We start from the raw sequence: 18362 nt of genomic DNA, 5'->3' as shown, positions 1-18362 counted from the left end.
CAATACATCACCAAGCCACATATCAACAAGCTTAATTACAAAAGGTTTTTGAGGGAAAGAAGTTGAAGTAACCAATATCACTGAAGCATTGCAGACCTATCTGTATTGGTGGTTGATTTGCCGGGTAACATGGCTGCTCCTCAGTTTTCTCACCTGTTAAACAGGAGGCAGGATGAGATTCTCTCTAAGGTTACTTCCTGTTGTGAAATGCTATTACTCTAAATAACAGTTTAGAGAAAATTACAAAACGCGTCCTCATACCTCTTGATAAGCCCAAACAATACAGAAAACAAAAATGTCCCCTTGTAGACCCGTCTCTTTGTGCCAAGTAGGGAGAAATGGGGGACAAACACTAAACAACCCCCCCACCCAAAAGGAGTTTTAAAAAAAAAAACGCAATGTATACTTATGGAACCCTTGCTAGGTTTTATGCAGCCATGTTCAAGAAACATTGTTGGAGACCTACTATGTGCAAGACACTGTTTGTTACTTTTCAATTTTAAAATCATAATTATTACTTTTCCAGCAACTCAAATCTGAACTGGTGAATATTGCCTTGGGTGGGCATAAAATTAAACTCAAGGTCAAGGGAGACAGTCTACAGATAGACCAAAAATAAAACGCAAGTGACATCATTAGAGACTTCGGTAAAAAAGCCAACATATTGCACAAAGATCGAAGGCAAAAAAAGAGAAACATGTTTGGTTAATACTAGGCTTTTGAGCATTTCATGTGCTTGCGAGGCCCGTCCATCCATCCACACCACACTTCTTAACCATGCTATTCTAAACCGATGACAAATCCAGCTTTAGTGCGGACAGGTCGCAGAGCGCGGTCCCCACACAATCCCACAATCCCAGACCCCGCTGCCAACTCTCCTCTCTGGTAAGGAAGGAAGCTTTTCCCCTAGGGTGACTGTAAAATAAAGCAGCATCTCCAATCTCTCCGTCCAATGAGAAAGAAATGTTGGTCCAAATAAATAAAGACATAAATGCATACATACAAGGAAAAGGGTGGGAAAAGGGGAAAGGGAAGCTCTTTTCCTTTCTTTTTAAATTTCCCGCACCCCTTTTCCACCCCGCCTCTCCACGCCGGCTCCACTTCAAGAAGCAGCTGGGAAAACTGGTAGACCGGGAAACGCACTGCAGGGCGGTGGCGGAGAGGGTATTTGGAAAGTAGGCGGGACTGGCTGGATGAATAACTCGGGGTCCGATTTTTCCTGCCTTCGGCGGCAGTTCCTCCTCCGCTTCGTTACTCTACTGCACACGCGGCTTGGCTCTCGGCCCTCGATTACTCCGGCCTATCACCCTGGGATGCCGCCTGCCGCCGCCACAGCCGCGGCTGCCGGGCTTGTGGGATCCGCCGCGGAGTCGGAGCCGGACCCAGAGCAGCAGCGAGAGCCTTGGTCTGAGAGTTAGAGGGGCGGGCCGGCTCATTCCTGGGGTGGGTGCTGAGGACTGGCGGGCGAGAACCCAGGGCCACCGCCTCCCCCGCCCCCCCCCCACCCACCCAGGGGGGAGGGAGGGGACACTCGGAGCCCCTGAGGCGGCGGCGGCGGCGGCGGGAGCCGGTCAAAGGGGGCGGCCCCTGGCGGCGACGCCCCCAGCCCAGCCCTGTCTGGCCCCACTCCATCCCCAGCCCCGGCCCGATCGGCCCGCGGGTGACGCCGGCTGGGGCACAGAAAGGCGGCTCCGAGGGGGCGGGCGGGCGAGCCGCCCCTCCCGGGTCCTTCCACGTCCCCTCCCGGGAGGGACCCATACCTGAGCCGGGACCCACCCCCACCCGGGGCCACGCTGGATCCGCCTCCCGGGCTGGGTCCCGCCCGCCGGCTGCAGGTGGGCAGTAGCGCCCCAGCCGCGGGCAGTGGGCGGCGGGGAAGGAGGTGAGCCGCGTCCGCGCCGGCTGCCTCTCTGGTCCTTGTCCCCGCTGCTGCGCTCTCCTCCTCCCCTTCCCGCAGGCAGGGCGCGGAGACGCGCGCCCGCCCTGCCGCCGCCGCCGCCTTGTCCCTCAGGGGCACCATGGAGCTCTCCCTGTCGTCCGGAGGAGCCGCGGAGGCGCTCTCCTGGCCGGAGATGTTCCCGGGACTGGAGTCCGACTCGCCGCTCCCCCCGGAGGAGCTGGACGCTGTTGTCCCGGTCAGTGGGGCCGTGGCCGGTGGCATGTTGGATCGGATCCTTCTGGAGTCCGTGTGCCAGCAACAGAGCTGGGTCCGGGTGTACGGTAAGGACCAAAGGCCGTCTTAGAGGCTGATGTTTTATATCTTTGCTCAGGCTGAAATTCATTCCCTGGTCTCAGTCATGTTCTCAGTCCCCATCCATCCTGGGTCCGTTTCCCACATCCCTTTTGGTTCTGGGGTGCATTTCTGACAAGTTTCTCCAGACTAGGACTTGAGGAGAGAGATGTGACTCAGTATGGTCTTCGGACCTTTTCAGGTACCTGCAGTAAATTTAAGGTGGAGTTGGGCTATGTAGACTTAATTCTCAGGTGGTGACTTCAAGGGAAGTGTCAGCTGATCTTCAAGAAGAACACACCGTGATATCAAATGAATGGCATTTCACTGCTTTCTCTGGAGTGAGGCAAGGCTGGAAACTAAGATATTATGAAATAGCTTAGCAGAGGTTAAGGTAATAAAATAAAAATCAGAAGCATTTATTTGGTGGGAACAGTCTAATTCTATAACCTCTTTCTGAACCTCACTCTCCAAAGGCAAGCATTTAGTCCAAGGGGTGTGGATTGTTTCGGATTGCACTATTGTTTCTGGTGCTCTTTGTAAAGTGACTGGGTTGCTACTCAGCAAGTTAAAAAGTGATGAACACACTAAAACTTTCCCTTTCTGCATTCCTAGTAACCACCTCTTTAATTAAAACTGAATGATGAGATTCTATTAGGGCGAGCCTTTTGGCAGCATTAAAACCATGCTGGTTTTGAAAACCCATAGCCCAAGGATTTATAGCCTGGCATTCGGGACTGAGCTGTGGCTTTCCAAAATATTGAAACGTCAAGGTGTTTATCACTTAGCTCACAGTACTATAAAAGACATTAGTAATGTGGCTGAGTATAAGATGGCAAATTTGAAGCACCTGAGATCAACACAATGTTAAGATGTTATCCTGCAGTCATGTGCATCTAAGCCTGTTAGTGATCAAGTACATTATGTTTTGTTTTGTTTTTTTCATCCTGAACAGGGTATGTGTTTAGTATTCAAGAGTGACTGTGACTTTGAAGTTGTCTTCCTGGATAGTTCAGTTGATTTCAAGACTTTAAGTCTATCACCGTGAGAAAGATCATAGAACTGGGAGTCCAGAGATCTGAATTTTTGTCTCAGTTCTTCCACTACATGGCTATGTGATTTGGAGCAGAGCAGGTCACTTTTTTGACGTCTCATTCCTCTTCTGTAAAATGAGTGGATTGGATTAAATAATCTCTTAATGGTCCTTGTAGTTCTAAAAATCCATCAATTTTTATAACCAATTCTTAATTGTATTTTGCTGGATGTTTATAAATGTTTCTTGATGTTATTTTAATTAACTGAAAGAATTAAAGCAAAGAAGTGGGAGATGATGCAAGGTCACCCAGTTCATTCTCAGCAGATTAAAAACTTTAGTGCCTGATTTTTCCACCCACCTGCTGTTCCTGCTTAGCCGATGGTTAATAACAAAGGTTGGTGGGAATCTGAAATTGAGCTTGAATTAGAGTATATTGTGGTTACAACTTTTTCCTATTCTATCCTTTCTGTCCTTATACACTTCTTTTGCATATTGTTTTTTATATGACGTTAGAGATAGGGCCTTGTTACTGCAAGAATATGTATATATGACAATTCAGTATTTCAGTGTCAAACTATTCTGTCTGGATTTTCTAGACTTAGTGTTAACTACCTTCTTTGCATATAACCCATAAAACTATGTGCTTGTTTTTGTAGTCCATTCCTAGGGCTAGGTTTGTGTGTATATTCTTAAATATATATTCTGTCTCACACACACATATATAGTGTGCATTTCAAAGCCAATTTGCAGACTTTCTACTGCATTGTAACTTTTTTGTCTTCCCTATCAATTAACCAGAAGTTTTTATTTACTGTTTAGTACTGCTACTTTCCTTCCTCTAAGGCAGCTCATCTCGGGTACTACTTTATTGTCTTTAGTTTGATGTAAATATTCCAAAACTATCTGAATGACTCTTGGCTTTTCTATGTCCTTAGCTAGTTTTTAAGTTGCCTGTTGTATAGCTCTTTGAAAAGCTTTGAAGTAAAAAAAAAATAGAATGTAGAAAATCAATTTGGAAAACAGTTGTTTTGGTTTTCTTGTTTATTTGTATTGTGTGTTCAAAATCCTGATTGTTTTGGAACATCAGGGTTCTTTTACACAATTGAAACAGACTTTGATGAGTGTACTCAAACGTTTTTTTAAAGAAATCCAGAAACTAGTCTAGAGCATGCAACTGGGGGTTGAGAACCTGGGTTTTCATTCTGGCCTTGCCACAAATTGTTGTTTAACTTTGGGCAAGTAATTTTAAGTCCGTGGGTCTAGGTTTCTACATAAAATGTGGAATCTGGAGTAATTGTATCTATGGTACATTTTAGTTTGAGTTTTCTGATTCTATGGCCTACCCTATTATTTAACCTACAACTTTGCCTCCCAATTCCACCCTGACTCTTGGGGCCAGGCATCAAGCAAGCCTTTAATACATTTAAATCATGACTATCAGGATTCTGGGGAGCACTTTTATCAAAAGGTCAATGAACTGAGTTTTGAAAGACGGAATGTTGAGGGCAGATGTATATTTGTTTGGAATGTTTTCACAAGATAGGAAGGTGGGAATGGGGATCTCAGATCTAGCTCATTCAGTTTTGAGACCTAACCTAGAATAGACATGTGGGTTTTAAAGATAAGATGCAAAGTAAGGAGCTGTATTAAGTGCTCCTGGCTTCTGGCTATGGTTTATATCCTCTTCAATATACTTAAGGTTTGAAATCAGTATGCAAACAAACAAGAAGAACAGAAGTAACCCCTCTCCCCAAATATCTTAACAGAAACTTTTATTTTATTTATTTATTTACAGAAACTTTTGGAAATAATATTTTATTAGTTTGCCTCACAAAATTTGAAGACTGGGCACTGTTTTGAGTTTGCTACTGATAGGTCTGGCTCTTTGGTGGGTTATACCTATATTCAGAGTTTTGTGTATTGTCATGATTGCAAACTTTTTGGAATATGTCCAGAGCTTTATAATATGTAGACCTATATTTAGAACACAAACAAATGCACATTTTTGAGACACAGCCAAGAGAAAATAGTTATGCTGTGCTATTTTTCTTTTAGTTGTAAAGTGTTTCATTTGTTTTATTCCAATATTATTATAAGTTGTGCCCATGCCCGTCAAGACTATAATATTTTTGACACCAGGGAATCTGTCTTGTTTATCTCTGTATTCCTATCTTGCCACTCCCTTCATTGTCACAGTGTCTAGCAGATCGATGCCTCCCCCATGGTAAGTCAGTGTGTGCTGAATGTTGATCCATCTGTCCTTTGACCATCCAGATCTCAACCTGACTGACTGTATGGGTGGTAGAGTAGCTTAAACAAAGGCATGCCACAAACAGCTAAATATGGATGCAGAATCCAAGAGCATCAAATGCAGAACATTTTTCAGATATTTATAGCCTCAAAGTGAAGTCAATTGGCTGAAAAAGCTCAGCAGCCCAGCAAAAGGAAACGGGAACGGCAAAGCCAGCCTCACTGTCTCTGCTTTCTGGTAAACAATGAGGACGTTAAAATTAACTACTTTACCATGAATGGATGGTGAGTGAAGGGCACTATTTGGGGGAAATTAAAGATACCAGTCTCCAGCAGTGCCCGCATTGGAGCTCTGCACCCATCAGTACAACAGATCTGCAGGTGTATGCACAGATGTGCTTTTAAATAGCTAGAGGGGAAATATAGTTCTCATGATGAAGTGATCACCAAGAAACTATATTGTTTTTAATTTTAATAGTATGGGCAGGACTTATCTAAAATATTCAGTTAATAAAATAACATCAACATTATTGCCTACCATTAAGCTAATATATAGCTCATTGTTTATTAATGATTGGTAGGGACCTCCTGGAAAATTTCTAAAGGCTGGTACTATTTCAGCAAGCAGAAGAAAAAGGGAATTAATCATACTGCATCAAATATAATATAATTCTAGAAATATGGCAATGGGAATTTGGTAAGAATTTCTCATGAACTGGATATGAGTTGATGGGGGCAGAAGTCTTATCTGCTTGTAGTAAGTAATATTGCTTATACTTCATAAATTTAAACAAAGGATGATTTAATTAAAAAAGTATATTTTATTGCATTTTTAGAGAACATGTTTCTATGTTTACTTAAAATGTTGCAACCAGTAACAAGTCCAGGAAGTTATTTTATTTTGGTCCAGTATGAATTAGTTATGACTAACTCACTGGCCTTATACAGAATGTTCTTAGCATAATTCACTTTGAATATTCTCAGCAACTCGTTCTTTTTTTTAAAAAAATACTTATTATTATTTTTTAAATTAATTAATTTTATTTTTGGCTGCATTGGGTCTTCGTTACTGCACGTGGGCTTTCTCTAGTTGCGGCGAGCGGGGGCTACTCTTCGTTGTAGTGAACGGGCTTCTCATTGCGGTGGCTTCTCTTGTTGCGGAGCACGGGCTCTAGGTGTGCAGGCTTCAGTAGTTGTAGCATGTGGTCTTCAGTAGTTGCAGGCTCTAGAGTGCAGGCTCAGTAGTGGCACATGGGCTTAGTTGCTCCGCAGCATGTGAGGTCTCAGACCAGGGCTTGAACCCATGTCCTCTGCATTGGCAGGCGGATTCTTAACCACTGTGTCACCAGGGAAGTCCCACAAATCACTCATTCTTACATGTCTTACATATGTACCCCGTGACTCCTGTTTTGTGGTAACATGTAGATAAATGAAATTGCTCAACAAAGACTGGAAGTTTTATGTGCTCTAGCTAATTGATTGCCAGAAGAAAATCAGTGACTATGTATTCAGTATATCCCAAAACATGTTCATGTTACTTAAGTGTTTTAATTTCCTCAAATACTATTAATTGAACTTTTACAAATGAGTGTTAATGTTTTAGGAATCCTTGGGATCTTAAGCTTGAGTTCAGTACTCAAGGATGGGGACTTCCCTGGTGGTCCAGTGGCTAAGGCTTCAGGCTCCCAATGCAGGGGGCCCAGGTTCAATCCCTGGTCAGGGAACTAGATCCTGCACTCCACAGCTAAAGATCCCACATGCGGCAACTAAGACCCAGCACAGCCAAATAGATAAATAAATATTAAAAAAATATATTTAAGCCCATTCATTAAAAAATACTCAAGGATGACTTCGAGTGTTGACACATCATTTTCCCATAATCTCCAATACATTTTATACACAGTAGGAGTAGACAGTTCTCCACTGAAATTAAAGAGAACTTCCAAGAAGGCCTAGGTATATACTGTTTATTTTAAATTATATTGATTTCAAATAGGTCTCCTTTTTTTCCTTCAAGAGAAAATTTATGTATCTCATTTAAATTATGTATTCTACTAATGTCTCAGATGGTGGACAATTTCCTTTACAACATCTTAGTATTTTTCTACCCTCTATCATGTTGGTTTTTTGCTATTTCATTTTCAGAGAATGAAAATATTTTTGCAGAATAGAAACTATACATCCACAATCCCTTTTCCAAAACTGTTTGGACTAGAGTGTTTCAAAATTCAAAACTTTTGATTTTAGAAAATATGGTATATGTAGTGATATAAACCCCCTAGTGGTGTGTGGAGCAACATCAGTCATGTTAATATTTCTGCAATTAAACAAATGGACATTCATGCTAAGTATTGTTTAACACTATACATAGCATGGTGTCAGTGCAGGTCAGATTTTACTGCTAGAGAAGTTATGAAAAAAGAGTGTTCAGAGCTTTTTGGGTTTAGGAATTGCCGGTATGGAATTGAGGATCTGTACAAATTCTCTGATGTAAATAATAAGAAGTTCCAGATTGCCCCTGTTTATCTGAGAATAGTTTGTTTATAAGTATTGCCTTTATCTTCTTCAGATAATAAGATTCAGTGTATGCACTTTAAAAAATGATGTACAGGGCTTCCCTGATGGCGCAGTGGCTGAGAATGCGCCTGCCGATGCAGGGGACACGGGTTCGTTCCCCGGTCCGGGAAGATCCCACATGCTGCGGAGCGGCTGGGCCCGTGAGGCATGGCCGCTGAGCCTGCGCGTCCGGGGCCTGTGCTCCGCAACGGGAGAGGCCACAACAGTGAGAGGCCCGCGTACCGCAAAAAAAAAAAAAAAAAAAAAAAAGATGTACAGTTGTGTCCTATTTATGATGAATGAAATAAATTTTTCTGATTTGCTAAGGAAAAGAACAGGGATTCATATGACAAAGTAGGCTTTACTGAGATTACTGAAGAAATGGTAGTAAGGCAGTGGTTTCTTACACTTTGTTTTATTAGAAAGAAGGATAAGGTAAATTGAAGTGGAGGGTTTATGTAATTGTTTTTAGCAGTTGCTCTCTGGAGTAGCAAAGTGATTTGATCACCTTTTAAGTAGGTGAACCACAAAAAAGCATTGAACTAATGACTGAGTTAATCCAGAAAAAATTCAGCTGTCTGCTCCCTTGTCCCACACTATTGGAATAACTTTTAAGTAACTAGAGAGGTGTTCCGTCTTGTTAACCAGGAGGAGGAGTTTGAAGTGTGCTGAGGGCACTCCGCCCTTGGCAGAGGGATAATTGCTCTCTGATGTTTGTTTCTTCCCAAAGGCTATCAAGTGCTTCTCAAGACCTGTTGGTAGAGAACCTTTTACAAGTTTAATGTAGCTGGTTTTCTTGTGGAAGGCAGCCATCAAGAAGTACATGATATGTAAATAGTAGGGAAAAAAAGATGTCATGAGGCCCAGCTCAATGGGGTTGGAGGGAATACGGTAAACAAAAGAAATAAAAATTGAGCCCTTGAAAGCAAGCATGACAAAACTTCATTTGCTGCCCTGTGACATAGAAGTTACATCTTCCTGTCTCTATCAGCAGGGTTCAGGTGTTAGGAGTCTTGAGTTTTACCTTCCCTTAGTGTAGTTACATTAATTGGTTGTCTGTGGCCACTTTGCTCATAAGGGTCCAGTTTAGATCCTGATGCATTCTTATTCCCCCATAAATTGTCTTCAATTTGGCTCAAGTTCTCTTCATGTTGTGTCATTTACAGTAGGATTTCTAAAAGTATCCCCTCCCCGATCCTAAGTCTAAGACATTGGTAATACTTGCAGATACTGTTTGGGAGAGTGAAAATTTAGAGAGGAAAAATTTAACATAAGGCAAGAAAACAGTTCAGAAGAATAGTGTGAAGAGTTAAAAAGTGTAAAAAGTTGATAGTCCTAAATATTTTTCAGAATAATCCTTTAAGTTTCCTCATTAAGTAAACTGACTCAGGAAATTTAGCTTATTCCCAAAATTGGAGACAAATTCCACAGTTTGTCAGGATTAGAACTCTTAACCTCAGATTCCTCAGCCTCCTGTTATAGCTTCTAGATTTTACTGCTTTCCCTTAGGGAGATGGCCTTTCAAAGCTGAAGGTCAGTGAGAAATACCAGATTGTTAGTTTCACAGTCTTTAAGGGAAATGCTGGAAGTACCATTACCTAGGTAACAGAAAACAAAAATGGTCAAAACATCCAGAAAGTAGGAGGATGAGAATAATCTCATAGTGATCCTTAAGAGGTAGATTAGAGGACAGATTAGATCTTTTCCTAAATTCTTTATTCTGCCATTGGAGTGATGTTTTGAGGAAATTTGAATGTTTCATTTATGATCCTTAGAATCCTGGATAATCCTTAGTAGCTTTATACCTCCCTTTTAATTTCTAACCTCTCTGATTCATATTATTAAAAATTTAATACTATTTTCCTAATTATTAATATAATCCATGCTTAATGTAAAGAATTTGAATTATAGGAAAAGCCAAAGAAAATTAAAATCAGCTATAATTCCACCTCTTAGAGATAATTCTTCCTTTAATATTTTATTTTATTCCAGTTTTTTCTGTGTACAGATATACTTGTTTGTACATATTTGGTATCATACTGCATCTATTTTATATCCTGCCTTTTTCTAATAGCATATTTTCTTATGGCTTTGAAAATGTTTAAAATTTTTTCAAATATATTTTTATTTTTAAATGTAATTTTAAAAATAGGAAATACATTTTCTTCTTTCAGAATTCAAAAGGTATAAAAGGATATGTCATGAGGTCTCTCTCACCCCTCCTCCCCACCCCTCACTTGCCATCTGGCAGGCAATCATTTCCCTCCCACACAATGAATAAATGTTGGAAATTTTTGTGTATCCTTCCATACCTATTCCAGGCATATAGAAATAGATAGATAGATAGGTAAAAACTCTGCCAAGGGTGGGATCCAAGAAATGTAGTTTAAAAAAATTCAGGGTTTGGGAATTCCCTGGTGGTCCAGTGGTTAGGACTCTGCACTTTCATTGCCGAGGTCACAGGTTCAATCCCTGGTCAGGGAACTAAGATCCCGCATGGCCAAAAAATAAAAAATAAAAGGCTGGGTCATTTTTTTGTGAGGTTAATGAAGTGACTGGAACAAACCCCCAAAGGAAGTTGGTTGGGTGTTCTGGGGGTCTGGAGCCAGTTATTAATTGCTTAGTATCTGAATTGATAGTATCATAGTTTTTACTGTGTATATGCTTTTTTCTCCTTTTTTACAGAATTGTTAACCCATTATAGGAATTGATCTGGAGTTTGTGTTATTCCTCCCTCGCATCTCCCCTCCACACACACTTATTAATATATCTTGGATATATTTTCCTGTCCATTTGTAAAGTGGTTCCTCATTCTTTTTATGGCTGCATGATGCTTGGATGAATCATAATTTATTAAACCAATCTCCACATTTTGCTGGTGCAAGTGATAGTGCATGAATAATCTTGGATATAAGCCATTTTGCTTGTGTATATCTATAACAAAAATTCATGGAATTGCTAGGTCAAAGATAGATGTATTTGTAATTTTGAAAGATATTCCCAAATTGCTCTTCTTAGGGGTTGTACCTATTTATATTTCTCCAGCAAGGTATGAGAATGCCCATCTCCCCGTACATAGGGAATTATCAAGGATTTTTAATGTGACAATCTAAATAATTAGTCTTAGTTTAATTTTAATTTTTCAAATCTTATATTACATGTGATTGAATATCTTACAGAGCCATTTAAATATACCCTTTTTTGTGACTGTACATATCTTTTGCCCATTTTTATTGGGTTGTTGGATCTTTTTCTTAGTGATTTGCAGGAACTCTTAGTATATTAAGAGCCCTTTGTCTGCCATGAGTTGCTGGTATTTTCATTTATCTTTCTTTTTCTTTTCCTCTATGAGGAAATTATTTTTATGCAGTTGAATGTATCAATCTTCTTCTTTTTTTTTTGGCTGCACTGCGTGACATGCAGGATCTTAGTTCCCTGACCAGGGATTGAACCTGTGTCCCTGCAGTTGAAGCGCAGGTTCTTAACTACTGGACTGCCAAGGAAATCCCGAATGTATCAATCTTATGGCTTTTTGGTTTTATGTCCTAGTTAGAATGGCCTTTCCTATTCTGAGGTTATAAAATAATAATGGTTTGTCTAGTACTTTCTTGTTTTTATTTTTACATTTAAACCTTTGATCCATTTAGAATTCATCCTGGTATAAAGTATGAGATATAGATACAATTTCACTTTTAGAAAGATGGCTTTCCAGTTATCCTAGCACCATTTATTGAATAATTAATTTTTTCCCCACTGATTTAAGATGACTCCTTTATCTTTCATTAGATTGCCATATACATTTTGGTTTATTTCAAGATTTTCTATTATGTTCTGTTGGTCTGTCTATGTTCATGTGCCAGTATCACACAGCTTTATTACTGAGGCTTATATGAAAATATAATTTGTTAATGACTAATTGAGCATAACTGATTTAATCATTATCCTATTTTAAACATTAACATTTTTCAAAAATTTTATATTAGCAGTCTATTGATTCTCTTTGTGCACAAGTCTTTGAACTTCTGACTGTTTCCTTAGGCTGAATTCCTAGAAGAGTATGTTTTTAAAGGCCTGAGACTTAGTGCCAAATTTGTGTGACCTTCCTGGAAAGCAGTTCTTGCCACGAGTATATGAAAGTATGGCTCATAATTTTAAGTCCTACTTCTGTATTGCTACTTTCAACATATTGAAGTATGTTTGCATAGATTTCATGTAGTGCCTTAAACGTTATTTAGCACATGTTAAATGTCCTCAGAGTTCTAATGTTTATAAGACTGACCTTCAAAACAGTGTTTTTCCTCAATGGTACTCCTTTTGATTAATGGCATATTTCCAGGTGAATGAGGGGAGCATGAGTATAGAGTCAAAGCAGTTGGTCTGCTAAAGGTCAAATCCATGACCACGGCCTTATTTATACTACGTTAGACTCTCCAACTGAAATGACCTGACACAGATACATAATGTTCTAGATACTCTAAGAAGAACATAGTTGGTGGCTTTCATCTCAGCTGATCGTGTCCTCCTTCTACTCTTTGTTTCTCAGAGTATTAGAAGGAATTGACATCAGTGATTTGAATATAGGTTCATTTAGTTTTAGCTGGATGAATGACTGAGGTGTATACCTTATATAGCACTGTGTTAATGCTGAGTTTTTAGCATGGGATTCATTTAGGTATGTTCTAGGGAAGTTTATAATGTCAAAACCAAATTTGAGGAATGGCAACAAGAACTAACATTAATGACAAAAGTAATTTAAAATATTTTCTTCAAAAAAAAGGGCAGGAATAGGAATTGTTTTGAAAAAGCATAGTTTGTATAGACCATTAACCGGTTAACCAAATTTTCTTTTTTTTTTTTTTAAGGACTTAATTTTTTTTTAGAGCAGATGTAGTTTCACAGCAAAATGAGAAGATAACAGATTTCCCATATATCCCCAGTTCCCACACATACATAGCCTCCCCCATTATCAACATCCCCAATCAGACTGGCACATTTATTACAGTTGATGAACCTACATTAACACATCATTTTTACCCAAAGTCTACATTAGGGTTTACTCTTGGTGTTGTACATTCTGTGGGTTTGGACAAATGTAAAATGACATTTATCCACCATTATGGATCATACAGAGTATTTTCACTGCTTTAAAAACCCTCTGTGCTCTTTCTGTTCATCTCTCCTTACCCACTACCCCGCTAACCCCTGGAAACCACTGATGTTTTTACTGCCTCTGTAGTTTTGCCTTTTCCAAAATGCTCTATAGTTGAAATCATACCCAAATTTTCTTTTATCCGTTAGTCATTTGTTTAGCATGTAATAGGAGCACACTTAGAAAGGAACAAAGTAGCTTAATTTTTAATAGTGACATAGAGCAGTTTGAGTGAAATGAAGAATCCTGTATCCAGTTAATATTGTGGAAGTTTGTAGGAGATTTTGTTTGATCTAAATTTGGGCAGGATATACTATATAAGTATCTTGTTCCCATGATTTCCTTAGGCTTGACTCTGTACAATTTTCTATGTATTTGTAGATTTCAAGAATACCCCCGAGTGAGGAAACCCAAGGTCTTTCTAGTGCACGTTCCTATTTTGAAATGGGCCAGTTTTGCCCAGTGGTTGGTGATTAGCCTTTATCAATGAACCTGAAAAAGATGCCCAGCATAGTAGCTACCAACTAAGAAAAGACGTGGTTCAAATCTAAAAAATGACTCTACTTTTAGTATTTTCTGGCTTCATAAAGACTTCATAGTAGTTTTCATTTTTAGAGAAATGAAGATTTATTTGCTAATTTTTGAATCTTGTTTGATAACATGGTTAAGAAAGAACAATATCATATTCCTATTGAAATAGAAAGATTCTCTAGAGGATTTAATATGGCCATATTTCTTGTTGTTTTATTCAGGTCAGAAAGTCCTAAGTCATTCTTTTTCAAGCACCCCCTAAATCAGTTTGAGGAAATTTTTAGTTACTTGCACTTTAGGTTATGTTTTTGATGTACATCTTGATTGTCATACCTTGAGAAATAGTCATATTACCTTATGAAGCCGGTAATCTTTCTTTGCCTGTAGCTTAACTGGCAATGATAATGTTTCGCTTATATAACCAGTAATGTTATTCCATTTACCTGTGAGCATATTCTATAAAATGATACCTTTTTACAAAGTTGCTTTTTTTCCTACAGTCTGAAAATGCCCTGTATTTTTTTCAATAAATTTATGAAAAATGATGTCTTTTCTCCATTTTATTGGGAAGTAGTCATGTAAGGTTAGTGATTTAAAGATTCTTGGTGAAGTTATATTGGAATCTGAGTAAGATTGGAACTGAGTTACAATCCAGTACTTTTTTGGGAAAAATTATCCCATCTCTATTATCCAAGTTCATAGTTACTGTTTCCAGTTTAATATAGTTGTGTTAAAATATATCACGAGCTATTTTTTATAAATTAAAAAAGTATATTTATTTATTTGGTTGTGCTGGGTCTTAGTTGCAGCAGGCGGGCTCCTTAGTTGCGGCTTGAGGACTCCTTAGTTGTGTGAACTCTTAGTTGCAGCATGCATGTGGGATCTAGTTCCCTGACCAGGGATTGAACCTGGGCCCACTGCATTGGGAGCGTGGAGTCTTAACCACTGTGCCACCAGGGAAGTCCCTATCACGAGTTATCAAAGTAGCATTTTTATGCTTTTCTAAGTTCTCTTAGAATTTAGCAGTATGTCTTATCCTAGATTCTCTGCCCTTTTTGGAGCCTTGTAGGTAAGAATGGGTATTGAGTTCTTTACTGGTGAACTGGAAGAATAAAAGTGAGGATGCTAGAGAGAGTAACCAATTCACTGTACAATTCAGGGACATTAAATATATTCACAAAGTTGTGTAACCCTCACCACTATCTATACCCACTTTTGAGAAACTGCCACTTTTCCACAACATCTGCACCTTTTTACATTCCTACCAGCAATGCACAGGGTTACAATTTCTCCACATCCTTGCCTACACTTGTTATTTTCCTTTCTTTTTTACTAAAGCCATCTTAGTCAGTGTGAAGTGATATCTCACTGTGGGTTTTTTTTAAATTAATTATTTTATTTATTTGGCTGTGTCAGGTCTTAGTTGCAGCACGTGGGATCTTCGTTGCAGTGCGCAGACTTCTCTCTAGTTGTGGTGTTTGGGCTCCAGAGCACTCTGGCTCTGTAGTTGTGGCACGTGGGCTCTCTAGTTGTGGTGTTTGGGCTCCAGAGCACAAGGGCTCAGTAGTTGTGCCATGTAGGCTCTCTAGTTGTGGCACGTGGGCTCAGTAGTTGTGGCGTGTGGGCTTAGTTGCCCCGTGGCATGTGGGATCTCAGTTCCCTGACCAGGGATGGAACCCGCATCCCCTGCATTCCCACCAGGGAAGTACCCTTATTGAGGTTTTGATTTTCATTTCCCTCATGATGAGTGATACTGTGCATCTTTTCATGGGCTTATTGGCCATTTGTATATTTTTTTTGGAGAAATGTCTATTCAAATCCATCTTTTATATTAATTCTTAGTAGATATATTTGTATTTTTCAAATTATCAGTGATAAGTGTTAATTATCCTATATAGTAATCTTAACTCTAATAACAGTGACAGTCATAAGCATGATTATAACAACAACAATAATGTAAAACTTCTTGGCTGCTTACCATGAGCCAGGCACAGTTCGAGGTTCTTTAGGCCTATTAATTTATTTAATCTTCATAACTACCCTATGAGGTAAATGCTATTATTATCCTCATTTTATAGATGAGGGATCAGAGGCGTAGAGATATAAAGGAACTTTATAAGTGGCTAGTGTGAGATTTGAACTCAGGCAGTTCAGTCTTGAGTCTGTGTTCTTAACTACTGTATAATTTCGTTTCTCATAGATAAGAACCTTAAACTCTTATTATAAAAAGCATTCACGGTGATATTTGTTAATTTGAACCTTGAAGTTTACCTATGTGTTTTATACAGCACCATAACTATAAAATAATGACATTTGATGTGCTGGATATGCTTTGGATGTCATGATGCTATTGAACATCTTTGTAGAGTTGTCCAAGTTTTATTAACTGTAGACAACATGAGGAAGCTGTATGTGGGTGAGTGGTGTGAATATTTCTATATTTAAAAAAGGTTACACAAAGTCTATTAGTGATCTAAAATTTATGTGTTTTTAGCAGTAATACAAAATATAAAAATAGTGTTTTTTTCCCCAATGCCTTTGTTGGCCTATTATTGATGTTTGACCAAGCCAGTGAGAATACTGAAATTTAAGAGACCACACATGGGCTTCCCTGGTGGTGCAGTGGTTGAGGGCCCCCCTGACGATGCAGGGGACACGGGTTCGTGCCGCGGAGCGGCTGGGCCCGTGAGCCATGGCCGCTGGGCCTGCGCGTCTGGAGTCTGTGCTCCGCAACAGGAGAGGCTGCAACAGTGAGAGGCCCGCGTACTGCAAAAAATAAAAAAATAAAAAAAATAATAATAAGAGACCATATAAGAACCATGAATCATATTCATCTGGGGCATAGCTTTATTCTAGGATTTACACTTCAAGTGCCTCTCCCCTTTGATATCAGAAATTCTGAAAAGAGAATCCATTTTCATACAGCCAGGTAAACCCAAGCATTGATCAGAGCTTGGCCATATAAGAGACATTTTAGGATATTTTTAGAATTCACATGTTCTTTTCCAAAAGTCCAGGAACACTGGCCTCTCATCACTCCTGATTTGTTTTCATCTTAGTTCCTCTTGATCCTGGTTATCTTTATGGTGCATATGCTTTGTAGTTTAAACATATCCTAAGGTTTGTATTTCAAGGACTCAGAAACTTAAAGCATGATTTAAACACAACAAACTGTGAACCAGTTCTGAAATTTAACTTTCCTACTAATGAACTGCAGTTCTTCAAAATCTGTGATTCTTTGAGTTATGGGCATTATAGCAGTGGGAAGTGAGTTAAAGTGTTACATTCTGATCTAATTCATACATCTTAAAAAAACCAGTTTGATATAATATGTTTGACATACAACAAACTAACATATTTAAAGTATAATTTGATATGTTTTGAAATATATAAATAACTATGAAACCATCACCACAATCAAGAAAATGAACGTCTATTTCCTCTAAAAAGTTTTCTTGCATCCCTTTGTAATCTTCCTGCTCAATCCCCACCACCGCATCACCAGACAACCACTAAACTGCTTTTTGTCTTTATGGGTTAGTTTGGATTTTCAAGAATTTTATATAAATGAAGTCATATAACATACACTTATTTCTAGTCTGGCTTCTTTCATTCAGCACATTTTGAGATTCATCCATGTTGTGGCATGTATCAACAGTTAATTCATTTGTATTATCTAGTAGTATGCCACTGAGTAGATATTCCATGATTATTTATCAGTTCACCTTTTGTTGAACATTTGGGTTGTTTCCAGTTTTTTGGCTATGACAAATAAAGCTTCTGTGAACATTTGCGTTCAAGTCTTTGTATAGACATATACTTTTATTTCTCTTGGGCAGATACCTCAGAGTAGAATGACTGGGTCGTATGGTAGGTTTATGTTTAACATTTTAAGAAACTGCCAAACTGTTGTCCTAAGTGCTTGTGTCATTTTACCACCAGCAGGATATGACAGTTCCAGTTTTACTGCCTTACCAACACTTGGTATGGTCAGTCTTTTTAATTTAAGCCCTTGTAGGAGATGTGTAGCAATATCCAAAGTGGTCTTAATTTGCATTTTTCCGATGACTAGTAATGTTGAGCATCTTTTCGTATGCTTATCAGACATTCATCTGTCTTCTTTAGTGAAATGTCAAATCAAATCTTTTGTCCATTTTTAAATTGGGTTTGTCAATGGACAGCAGGTCCTGCTGTATAGCACAGGGAACTGTATTCAATGTCCTGGAATAAACCATAATGGAAAAGAATATAAAAAAGATTATATATATGTATAACTGAGTCACTTTGCTGTGTAGCAGAAATTAACACAACTTTTAAATCAACTATACTTCAGTAAAAAAATAGATTGGGTGTGCCTTATTGAGTTTATATAAGTTGTTTCTGTATTCTGGATACAAGTCATTAATCAGATATGTGATTTGCAGTTGCTTTTTCCCGTTCTGTGACTTACCTAATCATGCTCTTAACACTGTCTTCAAAGAATAGTAGTTCTTAATTTTGATGAATATTTTCTTTTCCTTTTGTGGATTGTGCTTTTCATATTTTACTTAAGAAAGTTTTGTCTAGGGCTTCCCTCGTGGCGCAGTGGTTGAGAGTCCGCCTGCCGATGC

The 18362-nt window shown here is 39.0% G+C and overlaps 1 protein-coding gene and 1 non-coding gene across 2 annotated transcripts in view; both read left to right on the top strand.

Moving 5' to 3' along the window:
- Positions 1-1643: 1643 nt before the first annotated feature.
- RASAL2 (RAS protein activator like 2) overlaps positions 1644-18362 on the top strand; it is a 396824-nt gene continuing 380105 nt past the window's right edge. The window contains exon 1 of the mRNA XM_007448530.1: positions 1644-2220. Within this exon, the coding sequence (XP_007448592.1) occupies positions 2019-2220 (202 nt within the window). The 5' untranslated portion in view covers positions 1644-2018. The remainder of the gene's footprint in view (positions 2221-18362) is intronic.
- On the top strand, positions 10484-10556 carry TRNAE-UUC (transfer RNA glutamic acid (anticodon UUC)). The gene has a single exon. It is a non-coding gene; the product is annotated as a tRNA-Glu (tRNA).

This window comes from Lipotes vexillifer, unplaced genomic scaffold (assembly GCF_000442215.2).
Source record: "Lipotes vexillifer unplaced genomic scaffold, Lipotes_vexillifer_v1.1 scaffold76, whole genome shotgun sequence".
NCBI lineage: Eukaryota > Metazoa > Chordata > Mammalia > Artiodactyla > Lipotidae > Lipotes > Lipotes vexillifer.
The sequence above is the reverse complement of the archived record's forward strand: the minus strand, read 5'-3'. Positions and strand labels throughout refer to the sequence as shown.